Here is a 12,616-nt window from a genome sequence, read left to right as displayed (position 1 = left end):
AAATCCGTTAAATTTAAGAAAAAAACTATAACAAATATAAATATTCAGTTATCACCATTAAATGGTAATTTCTTATGTAGCCTCTTTAAAGAGGTTCCTCGTCCTCAAACGACATCTTCAATTTCACACCTATAGTAAATTGCAGTCACAACATCAATCCTATGATGAATTTACTTTCCCTTCCAAATTTCAAGAAATCAGTCAAGATCCCAACCTTTTCTTTTTATGATAACTTTTAATTAACATTAAGAATGTGATTGCTAAAAATATAATTGTACATAATATAATAATGGATAAAGTATAATGAATTAAGAATAAATAATCTTGAAAAACAAATTGTAGGTTTCCTTCCTATATTTCTTTATTTAATACAAGTAGAGTTGCATTTGATCCATTTCTTATAAATCTCTTATTCGTGCAAGTGATGCTTTCATTTAAAGGGAAAACCGAGGAAGGAGAGGGAAATCACAATTTTAGATTAACTGATTGAATTTAGTAATGAAACTTAATGAAAAGAAGATCTTTGGGGGAATTTGCATCCGGTTTTATCATCATTAAGTGTTACCACCGAAATAGGTAAAAAAGTTGGTAATTTAGTGAGATTTCATATGTGTTTGTCGATGAGATTGTTACTTGAGGAGTCTGGTGTTCCTTTCCATTTCATGGTCGCTATAGAGACAAAGCATGGACTCCTGTTGCGGAGTGGCTTCAAGGAAAGACTTCATAATAACTTTAGGTGTAAGTTGTACTAAAAAGATAAACAAGTACTATTTGTGTTAAAACTATAGTCTAGAATTTAACTTTGTTATAGAACATGCGAGTAAATATGAAAACTAAAACGAAATACAATAATTGCATATTGGGCTCAAATAGACATCAACATATAAGTGTTAACACCTAAACAGGTACAAATTTGCTATATTAGCGGGATTTTATATATCTTTGTTTATGATCTTTACTAAATCGTTGATCAATTAGAAGTCTATCATTATTGGTTCCCTTCACAAATGGATATATAGGTATATATTTATATATATGAGACATATGTAACTACTATATTTTGGTTTGACACTAAATATCATGTTGTTTTCAGACTAATGTAATGTTTTGTTACGATAATTTCAATCCTCGTGTAGATATCCATTATGTTCGCATGGTAGATAAATGTTCATCCCATTGATGATACCATTTTTTTCTTGATTTCTTTCAATGAATCCGTTAAATTAAGAAACAAAAATCTATAACATATATAAATATTCAATTATCAACATTACAAGGTTATGACTAAGACAAATTGTTTTAACTGCTGTTATTCCCTATAAACATGCATTTTAGATTGCAACACATTTGAGAACTCAAAAAAACAAATAATGGTAAATTTCTTAGTTACCCTCTTTAAGGAGTGTCCTCGTCCTCAAACGTCATCTTCGGTTTCACACCTACAGTAAATTATAACATCTATGTACTTGTTCAAGCCTATCACAAATTTACTTTCCCTATTAAATTTCAAGAACTCAATCAAGATCCCAACCACTCCGAAGAAATCAATATTTGCCGACTTTTAATCAACTTTAAGAATGTGATAGTTAAGAAATATAATTGTACATGATATAATAATAATGTTCTGAATGAACCAAAAATAAATAATCTCAAACAACATATTGTAGCTATCCTTCCCATATTTTTCTATTCAATGTACATAGAGTTGAGTTTGATCCATTTCATATAAATCTCCATTCCGTACAAGTGATGTTTTCATTTAAAGGGGAAGCCGAGGAGGGAGAGGGAAACCAATCTTTTGGATAAATTGGACGAATTTGGTAATAAAACTAAATGAAAAGGAAGATGTTAGGGGAATTTGCATACAGTTGTATCATCAATAAGTTTTAACACCGAAATGGGCAAAACGTTGATAATTTAGCGAGATTTCATATATATTTGTCGACGATATGTATTAAATCGTTAATCAGTTGGTAGTCCGCCGGTGCTGATGGTTCCCTTTACCGACAGATATATAATTAGTTTTAGTTTTAATTAGTTTTAAGGATTTTATTTTCCCTTATTAACAATTAAAACAAATTTATATTAGGTATGATGTCAACCACCGGTCCAAATATGACAAATTTGCTACTTTTGATTTGCCAGACGTATAGAAAAAAAAACCCACCGCTCCTGCCCTTGTCCAGAAGAATAATGTTAGTTGGCACGCGTCAATAGATATTGGTGCATCCATTAGCCATCATGACATCCTTCAGTAACAAGGATGGTTCCTATTGAAAACTGTCAACGCAGCCACACCTCTCTATATAAACGATATCAGTACTACTTCTCACAAACATAACATCTCTCTCTCTCTCTCTCTCTCTCTCTCTCCATACAAACAATAATGGCAAAGTCGAACTCTAATCTTTGTGCAGTTGTTCTTTTAATATCAATTCTAATAGTAGCAGTATCAGCAGGGAGTTTTTACGATGACATGGACATCAGTTTTGGGGGTGAACGTGCTAAAATTCTGAATGGAGGTCAGGATCTTTCACTTTCACTCGACCAATACTCTGGATCGGGTTTCCAGTCGAAGCACGAGTACCTGTTTGGAAGGTTCGACATGCAACTCAAACTAGTACCAGGCAATTCTGCTGGCACCGTCACCACATTCTACGTGAGTACCATCGATCGGTTCCAATCTTGAATTTCATATCTGAATTAAATATATATATTGTGATCACTCATTTGTATTAATCTTTTAAAGGCTGATAATAACCATGTCTTTGTATTAAATCACATTAGTTGTCATCACAAGGTGCGGGTCACGATGAGATCGACTTCGAGTTCTTGGGCAACTCCACGGGAAACCCTTACACAATTCACACCAATGTGTATTCACAAGGGAAAGGAAACAAAGAACAGCAGTTCCACCTTTGGTTTGACCCTACCGCAGCCTTCCACACCTATACCATCGTATGGAACAGTCTAAGAATTATGTAAGTCACGCATCCAACATAAACATTAATTGGTTCTCTTCCTTTCTCATGTTTTTCTGCTGTTCCTATATAAAGCTCTTTGTCTCTTCAGTTTCTTGATAGATAACATACCAGTAAGGGTGTTCAATAACAATGATGCTGCTGGAGTCCCATTTCCCAAGAGCCAACCCATGAGGGTTTATGCCAGCCTGTGGAACGCGGATGACTGGGCAACCCAAGGTGGGCGTGTGAAGACCGACTGGACTAATGCGCCTTTCACCGCGTTATACAGGAAATTCAATGCCAATGCCAAAAAAGTTGGTCCCAATTCAGTATCTACAAGCTCAATAAATGATGACCAGTCATGGAGTACCCAAGGACTTGATGCAGCTGGCCGAAATAGGATCCGATGGGTGCAAACCAAGCACATGATCTACAACTACTGCAACGACCGCAAACGGTTTCCCAATGGTATTTCAGCGGAATGCAAGACCTCTAGATTCCTTTAAGCCTGCTTACTAACTTGATATCCATATTTTTTATTCTTTATTGATCGATTTCTGATCTTCATGATTATTTATTCTTTGATTCATTGTAAACATTCAAATTGAAAATACAAATAAATACACAAGTATAAGATTCCATGTACACTTTAAAAACGCATTGTCTAACAGCACACTACAATAATTGAAATATCTTTTTCGTTCATATCTAATTATATAGTTTAGTTGGTCAAAATCGAAAGTCATTAGTAAAAACATTATAATTTCTAAAATCCTTTTTTTTTCGACACTACATACAAACTTCATTATGTGTAGAATTAACAACAAAAAATGATCCTAGAGGTCTATCATTGTTTTCGATAGGAAACATTGTATGTGGAAGAAATGGCTAAAGTCTCGTATGCCTTAGTTAATTGTAACTTCATGTATATATGATATGTTATGCACTAGATCTTAAATTGTAATGTAGTGGGAGGCGGTAGCAGGTTTATGTCAAATACAAGAAAAAAATTAGGAAGGGATGAAGTGGTCGTTATGCTATTTGAAAAGCACTTATGTGGTTACCTTACCTTTCAGAAGAAAGAAACTAGTCATAGAAGGCTTCAGTGATGTAGATAAGAGATGTTCTAGATATTTAGGGAAAACCATAACAGGGTTTTTGTATACCATTGCGGGTATAACCATCAGTTGGATATCCACACTTTGGAAAGAGTATTCATCTATTAACCATAGAAGCATAATGAATGGAAATTGAAAAAATTATCCTTAGAACTTATTTGGTTGAAAATTTTCATATATTTGGGCAAAAAAAGACTGTGTCCTACTTTATTAAAACCATAGTGCATTTCACCTTTCAAAGAATCTAATCATTCATGATAGAACAAAGTATGTGTAGATGAAGTAACGGTTTATCAAACAATCAATTAGCCATTGGACTCGGAACCCAAAGAAGATCCTTGGTACTAAGAATCTAGTAGACATGTTTTCCAAGGCAATCATGATACAGAAGTTGAATCTATGTAAAGCGTCAATTGGTTTCTAGATACTTGGAAAGATAGTTGGAAAGAAGGAAGGCCTATAGAGAGATGTGGTTAACAAAGATTAAGTTTAGGTGGCAGAAGATTGGTTGATTATTTTCCACCTGGGATATTGTGAGTTGAGGAGCCTGATCTTTCTTTCAACCACATTGTCGCTATGAAGACAAAGGAAAGGGCTCCTATTACTGAGTTGCTACAACGAAAGACTTCTCGGTAACTTTAGGTGTAAGTTGTACTAAAAAGATTAAAAAGTACTATCACTACTAAAAAACAGCACTTTAATGGCATGCGAACCATGGCACACAATGATTTATGATACATAAAACTCCCCGTGATACTCCAACTACCCGATGAATTGGTTATTCCTAAACGAGTCATGAAGGGTGTAACGAACATATTCTGTCTCCACATTGGATCAAGAACAGGGTCAGAAGGATCAAAAACTGCTAATTCATACAGGGCCATAGAACCGGCCCAACCAGCAACCAAAGCTGTATGCATTATATGAAAAGAAAGCAAGCATCCGGGATCATTCAATACAACGGTATGAACACGATACGAAGGCAAACCCATGAAAATACCCCTTGATGAAAGAAAAAAGACACTACATAACTTTATTGCATTGGAAATATACTATGGCTATGTGATGGACCCCCTCTTTAGTGGATTATTTCAACGCAAGGGTTCAGCTCTCCCAAAATTTGAAGCATTTAGGAGACAAACTTTTGCGTGCCCTAAAATTAATGTCACAAAACAACATTGAGGGTACCTATCAAAAAAAGTATGTCGTATAAGCATGTCATTTTGTAAGTTTTCATGAGGAATGACACACGTTTCCCATCCTTTAATAACTAGCGGGGGGGGGGGGGGGGTGGGTTGAAAACCCGAAAATATTAAAAAACCTCGGCGCCTTGTTCTCTAATCACCTCCCATTCGTCATTTTGATGTCTATGATGCGTCTCCTCCTTCTTCTGTACAAACATCATCCGAAGAAAACCCAATGACATTTCGCCGTTGTGCATCTCCCTTTCTTCTTTTTGCAGCTCTACAAAATGTTTAGGTTTATAGGGTTCATTAAATCTCGTCCTTTACACACATCATTTATTATTCTCTCTTTCTTATTCATTAACACTCGTTCTCTCATGACTCCTGTGACTTGGCCGCCTAAAATCTTTCCTCCATTGTGCAGCTGTCTTTGCCGGAGTCCAGGTCGTTACTGGAGACTAGAGTGAACATTGATGTCGCCTAAGCCTCAGCGAGCCTCCAATGTACCGGATCTCTCTCTCTCTCTCTCTCTCTCTCTCTCTAACTTGGTAATAACTTATTCGTTTTATAAGTATATTATTTTTTTAAACTTTTTAGGTTTGAAATATTGATTATGATTGGAAATTGTTTTCATTTGTTACAAAATCCAATTGTTACTTTGTAATTAGATTGATGATTTTTTTTGATGATTTAGTGTTAGCGTTCTTAATTTTCCTTTTGGTTTGTGCTTTCTAATACGAAAAAGATTATAGATAGTTTATTTTCATGGAATGTTTGCTTTTGCTTGCTAAATTTTCTGTAGGGGAGTTTGTAAATGTATGGTATTACTATGCATTTAGCAAATCGATTCTCCATTTTATTACCATCCTGAAATAGAAGATAAAACTATGTAGGTTGTTATACATGTTATTTGTATTAATAAAAGTTGTGATAACTTAGAAGATGAATCCATGAAAGCTAAAATGGTGACTTTTATGTAACCCATTAAAGAAATAAGAAACCTTTTTTTTAATAATCTTGCTTTATTTAATTTGCAACCATTTGGACTCTTGGTAAATTAAATGAAAGTGGAAAAGAATCTTGGAGCAATGAAGGAGAAACACACGTGACTGTCATTGATGGAATCTCTAGTCGAATCAAACATTTATTCATTTAGTATTATATCACTTGCTATTAGTTTTTGAGTATTGTTTTTTTTATAGAGAGGAGGCAACTGGGGTAACTGGATCTCTTGCAATAGGTGTAGCATACTTTGGTGTCATCAAATCGACCAAAAAATGGATTGAAGAAACACATGTAAATCTTAGAGGTCCCTAGGCTAATATGGAAAGATAATGGACCAAAGGGACTATATAAAGGATCGGTTGGGTCTCATGTTTCAATTGTTGCGTTTGAGGTAGGTGAATTGGTCTGAATACAAGTCTTAATCGGAGATGGTGTATTGTTAGGGGAATTGATAAGATATGATGAAATAGTTTTTGTATTACATTTATTTAAACATGGGAATGATTATTATTATTTGACATACTATATCTTTTTAAATGGATTGTCTTTTTTTTTTTTTTAATGATATGCTATTTTATATTTTGAGACAATAATTGTCATCTAATTTGGAAATTATTAAATCCATTTAAAAAAATATTTTTTTAAAACCTTTAAAATTGTCTTTCTTTATGACACGAGCTTTAATGATACGCACTGTGTGCGTAAATGCGCGTCGTAAGGTTACGACACATAAATGCGTGCGGTCTTCCTTTATGATAGGCCCTTCATTGACACGCATTTGCGTGTCATATGTATCCTTCTATGACACGCAATTCTTGTCATTAAAGGATATTTTTCTATTAGTGTATTTATCTAAAAATTAAGGTCCAGAATTTTAACTTTGTTACAGAAGATGCAAGCACAAATGAAAACTTAATAAAAATACAATAATTGCATATTAGGCTCAAATAGACTGCAACATATAAGTTTTAACACCAAAATGGGTAAAAATGTGCTAAATCAGGAAGATTTCATATATATTTGTCGATGATTTGTATTAAATCCTTAATGAACTGGAAGCCAACGTTGAATAGCTAATAATGCTTGTATGTATTTATACATTTGAGACATGCATAACTATTAGATGTCGGTTTGAAACTAAATATCATGTTGTTTTGAGACTAATCTAATGTTTTGTTACTATAGTTTCAATCTCTCGTGTAAATATGTGTTATGTTCACTGGTAGATACATGTTCATCCCATTCATGATACCATTTTTTTCTTGGTTTTTTTCAATAAATCCGTTAAATTTAAGAAAAAAACTATAACAAATATAAATATTCAGTTATCACCATTAAATGGTAATTTCTTATGTAGCCTCTTTAAAGAGGTTCCTCGTCCTCAAACGACATCTTCAATTTCACACCTATAGTAAATTGCAGTCACAACATCAATCCTATGATGAATTTACTTTCCCTTCCAAATTTCAAGAAATCAGTCAAGATCCCAACCTTTTCTTTTTATGATAACTTTTAATTAACATTAAGAATGTGATTGCTAAAAATATAATTGTACATAATATAATAATGGATAAAGTATAATGAATTAAGAATAAATAATCTTGAAAAACAAATTGTAGGTTTCCTTCCTATATTTCTTTATTTAATACAAGTAGAGTTGCATTTGATCCATTTCTTATAAATCTCTTATTCGTGCAAGTGATGCTTTCATTTAAAGGGAAAACCGAGGAAGGAGAGGGAAATCACAATTTTAGATTAACTGATTGAATTTAGTAATGAAACTTAATGAAAAGAAGATCTTTGGGGGAATTTGCATCCGGTTTTATCATCATTAAGTGTTACCACCGAAATAGGTAAAAAAGTTGGTAATTTAGTGAGATTTCATATGTGTTTGTCGATGAGATTGTTACTTGAGGAGTCTGGTGTTCCTTTCCATTTCATGGTCGCTATAGAGACAAAGCATGGACTCCTGTTGCGGAGTGGCTTCAAGGAAAGACTTCATAATAACTTTAGGTGTAAGTTGTACTAAAAAGATAAACAAGTACTATTTGTGTTAAAACTATAGTCTAGAATTTAACTTTGTTATAGAACATGCGAGCAAATATGAAAACTAAAACGAAATACAATAATTGCATATTGGGCTCAAATAGACATCAACATATAAGTGTTAACACCTAAACAGGTACAAATTTGCTATATTAGCGGGATTTTATATATCTTTGTTTATGATCTTTACTAAATCGTTGATCAATTAGAAGTCTATCATTATTGGTTCCCTTCACAAATGGATATATAGGTATATATTTATATATATGAGACATATGTAACTACTATATTTTGGTTTGACACTAAATATCATGTTGTTTTCAGACTAATGTAATGTTTTGTTACGATAATTTCAATCCTCGTGTAGATATCCATTATGTTCGCATGGTAGATAAATGTTCATCCCATTGATGATACCATTTTTTTCTTGATTTCTTTCAATGAATCCGTTAAATTAAGAAACAAAAATCTATAACATATATAAATATTCAATTATCAACATTACAAGGTTATGACTAAGACAAATTGTTTTAACTGCTGTTATTCCCTATAAACATGCATTTTAGATTGCAACACATTTGAGAACTCAAAAAAACAAATAATGGTAAATTTCTTAGTTACCCTCTTTAAGGAGTGTCCTCGTCCTCAAACGTCATCTTCGGTTTCACACCTACAGTAAATTATAACATCTATGTACTTGTTCAAGCCTATCACAAATTTACTTTCCCTATTAAATTTCAAGAACTCAATCAAGATCCCAACCACTCCGAAGAAATCAATATTTGCCGACTTTTAATCAACTTTAAGAATGTGATAGTTAAGAAATATAATTGTACATGATATAATAATAATGTTCTGAATGAACCAAAAATAAATAATCTCAAACAACATATTGTAGCTATCCTTCCCATATTTTTCTATTCAATGTACATAGAGTTGAGTTTGATCCATTTCATATAAATCTCCATTCCGTACAAGTGATGTTTTCATTTAAAGGGGAAGCCGAGGAGGGAGAGGGAAACCAATCTTTTGGATAAATTGGACGAATTTGGTAATAAAACTAAATGAAAAGGAAGATGTTAGGGGAATTTGCATACAGTTGTATCATCAATAAGTTTTAACACCGAAATGGGCAAAACGTTGATAATTTAGCGAGATTTCATATATATTTGTCGACGATATGTATTAAATCGTTAATCAGTTGGTAGTCCGCCGGTGCTGATGGTTCCCTTTACCGACAGATATATAATTAGTTTTAGTTTTAATTAGTTTTAAGGATTTTATTTTCCCTTATTAACAATTAAAACAAATTTATATTAGGTATGATGTCAACCACCGGTCCAAATATGACAAATTTGCTACTTTTGATTTGCCAGACGTATAGAAAAAAAAACCCACCGCTCCTGCCCTTGTCCAGAAGAATAATGTTAGTTGGCACGCGTCAATAGATATTGGTGCATCCATTAGCCATCATGACATCCTTCAGTAACAAGGATGGTTCCTATTGAAAACTGTCAACGCAGCCACACCTCTCTATATAAACGATATCAGTACTACTTCTCACAAACATAACATCTCTCTCTCTCTCTCTCTCTCTCTCTCTCTCTCTCCATACAAACAATAATGGCAAAGTCGAACTCTAATCTTTGTGCAGTTGTTCTTTTAATATCAATTCTAATAGTAGCAGTATCAGCAGGGAGTTTTTACGATGACATGGACATCAGTTTTGGGGGTGAACGTGCTAAAATTCTGAATGGAGGTCAGGATCTTTCACTTTCACTCGACCAATACTCTGGATCGGGTTTCCAGTCGAAGCACGAGTACCTGTTTGGAAGGTTCGACATGCAACTCAAACTAGTACCAGGCAATTCTGCTGGCACCGTCACCACATTCTACGTGAGTACCATCGATCGGTTCCAATCTTGAATTTCATATCTGAATTAAATATATATATTGTGATCACTCATTTGTATTAATCTTTTAAAGGCTGATAATAACCATGTCTTTGTATTAAATCACATTAGTTGTCATCACAAGGTGCGGGTCACGATGAGATCGACTTCGAGTTCTTGGGCAACTCCACGGGAAACCCTTACACAATTCACACCAATGTGTATTCACAAGGGAAAGGAAACAAAGAACAGCAGTTCCACCTTTGGTTTGACCCTACCGCAGCCTTCCACACCTATACCATCGTATGGAACAGTCTAAGAATTATGTAAGTCACGCATCCAACATAAACATTAATTGGTTCTCTTCCTTTCTCATGTTTTTCTGCTGTTCCTATATAAAGCTCTTTGTCTCTTCAGTTTCTTGATAGATAACATACCAGTAAGGGTGTTCAATAACAATGATGCTGCTGGAGTCCCATTTCCCAAGAGCCAACCCATGGGGGTTTATGCCAGCCTGTGGAACGCGGATGACTGGGCAACCCAAGGTGGGCGTGTGAAGACCGACTGGACTAATGCGCCTTTCACCGCGTTATACAGGAAATTCAATGCCAATGCCAAAAAAGTTGGTCCCAATTCAGTATCTACAAGCTCAATAAATGATGACCAGTCATGGAGTACCCAAGGACTTGATGCAGCTGGCCGAAATAGGATCCGATGGGTGCAAACCAAGCACATGATCTACAACTACTGCAACGACCGCAAACGGTTTCCCAATGGTATTTCAGCGGAATGCAAGACCTCTAGATTCCTTTAAGCCTGCTTACTAACTTGATATCCATATTTTTTATTCTTTATTGATCGATTTCTGATCTTCATGATTATTTATTCTTTGATTCATTGTAAACATTCAAATTGAAAATACAAATAAATACACAAGTATAAGATTCCATGTACACTTTAAAAACGCATTGTCTAACAGCACACTACAATAATTGAAATATCTTTTTCGTTCATATCTAATTATATAGTTTAGTTGGTCAAAATCGAAAGTCATTAGTAAAAACATTATAATTTCTAAAATCCTTTTTTTTTCGACACTACATACAAACTTCATTATGTGTAGAATTAACAACAAAAAATGATCCTAGAGGTCTATCATTGTTTTCGATAGGAAACATTGTATGTGGAAGAAATGGCTAAAGTCTCGTATGCCTTAGTTAATTGTAACTTCATGTATATATGATACGTTATGCACTAGATCTTAAATTGTAATGTAGTGGGAGGCGGTAGCAGGTTTATGTCAAATACAAGAAAAAAATTAGGAAGGGATGAAGTGGTCGTTATGCTATTTGAAAAGCACTTATGTGGTTACCTTACCTTTCAGAAGAAAGAAACTAGTCATAGAAGGCTTCAGTGATGTAGATAAGAGATGTTCTAGATATTTAGGGAAAACCATAACAGGGTTTTTGTATACCATTGCGGGTATAACCATCAGTTGGATATCCACACTTTGGAAAGAGTATTCATCTATTAACCATAGAAGCATAATGAATGGAAATTGAAAAAATTATCCTTAGAACTTATTTGGTTGAAAATTTTCATATATTTGGGCAAAAAAAGACTGTGTCCTACTTTATTAAAACCATAGTGCATTTCACCTTTCAAAGAATCTAATCATTCATGATAGAACAAAGTATGTGTAGATGAAGTAACGGTTTATCAAACAATCAATTAGCCATTGGACTCGGAACCCAAAGAAGATCCTTGGTACTAAGAATCTAGTAGACATGTTTTCCAAGGCAATCATGATACAGAAGTTGAATCTATGTAAAGCGTCAATTGGTTTCTAGATACTTGGAAAGATAGTTGGAAAGAAGGAAGGCCTATAGAGAGATGTGGTTAACAAAGATTAAGTTTAGGTGGCAGAAGATTGGTTGATTATTTTCCACCTGGGATATTGTGAGTTGAGGAGCCTGATCTTTCTTTCAACCACATTGTCGCTATGAAGACAAAGGAAAGGGCTCCTATTACTGAGTTGCTACAACGAAAGACTTCTCGGTAACTTTAGGTGTAAGTTGTACTAAAAAGATTAAAAAGTACTATCACTACTAAAAAACAGCACTTTAATGGCATGCGAACCATGGCACACAATGATTTATGATACATAAAACTCCCCGTGATACTCCAACTACCCGATGAATTGGTTATTCCTAAACGAGTCATGAAGGGTGTAACGAACATATTCTGTCTCCACATTGGATCAAGAACAGGGTCAGAAGGATCAAAAACTGCTAATTCATACAGGGCCATAGAACCGGCCCAACCAGCAACCAAAGCTGTATGCATTATATGAAAAGAAAGCAAGCATCCGGGATCATTCAATACAACGGTATGAACACGATACGAAG

General features: G+C 34.3%; 1 protein-coding gene and 1 pseudogene across 1 annotated transcript; both read left to right on the top strand.

Annotated features, from left to right (window-relative positions):
• Window positions 1-2,354: 2,354 nt before the first annotated feature.
• Window positions 2,355-3,608, top strand: LOC145061293 (xyloglucan endotransglucosylase protein 1-like). Its single transcript, XM_079008731.1, has 3 exons — window positions 2,355-2,659; window positions 2,788-2,981; window positions 3,073-3,608. Exons 1-3 carry the CDS (start codon window positions 2,387-2,389, stop codon window positions 3,467-3,469), a joined length of 864 nt encoding a protein of 287 aa, XP_078864857.1. The 5' UTR covers window positions 2,355-2,386; the 3' UTR covers window positions 3,470-3,608.
• A 6,297-nt stretch (window positions 3,609-9,905) lies between these two features.
• Window positions 9,906-11,161, top strand: LOC145061965 (xyloglucan endotransglucosylase/hydrolase 2-like; annotated as a pseudogene).
• Window positions 11,162-12,616: the final 1,455 nt, after the last annotated feature.

The sequence above is a fragment of the Lactuca serriola genome, chromosome 7 (genome assembly GCF_051521515.1).
Source record: "Lactuca serriola cultivar US96UC23 chromosome 7, Lser_US96UC23_V15, whole genome shotgun sequence".
Taxonomy (NCBI): Eukaryota; Viridiplantae; Streptophyta; class Magnoliopsida; order Asterales; family Asteraceae; genus Lactuca; species Lactuca serriola.
This window is presented reverse-complemented; position numbering and strand designations above follow the sequence as displayed.

What these genes read in the sequence shown, in the direction of transcription:
- LOC145061293 (XM_079008731.1), top strand. Translation starts at nt 2,387, where the DNA reads ATGGCAAAGTCGAACTCTAATCTTTGTGCAGTTGTTCTTTTAATATCA. An exon ending in GCACCGTCACCACATTCTAC is followed by an intron (nt 2,660 to 2,787) that starts GTGAGTACCATC and finishes AAATCACATTAG; the next exon opens with TTGTCATCACAAGGTGCGGG. An exon ending in TGGAACAGTCTAAGAATTAT is followed by an intron (nt 2,982 to 3,072) that starts GTAAGTCACGCA and finishes TTGTCTCTTCAG; the next exon opens with TTTCTTGATAGATAACATAC.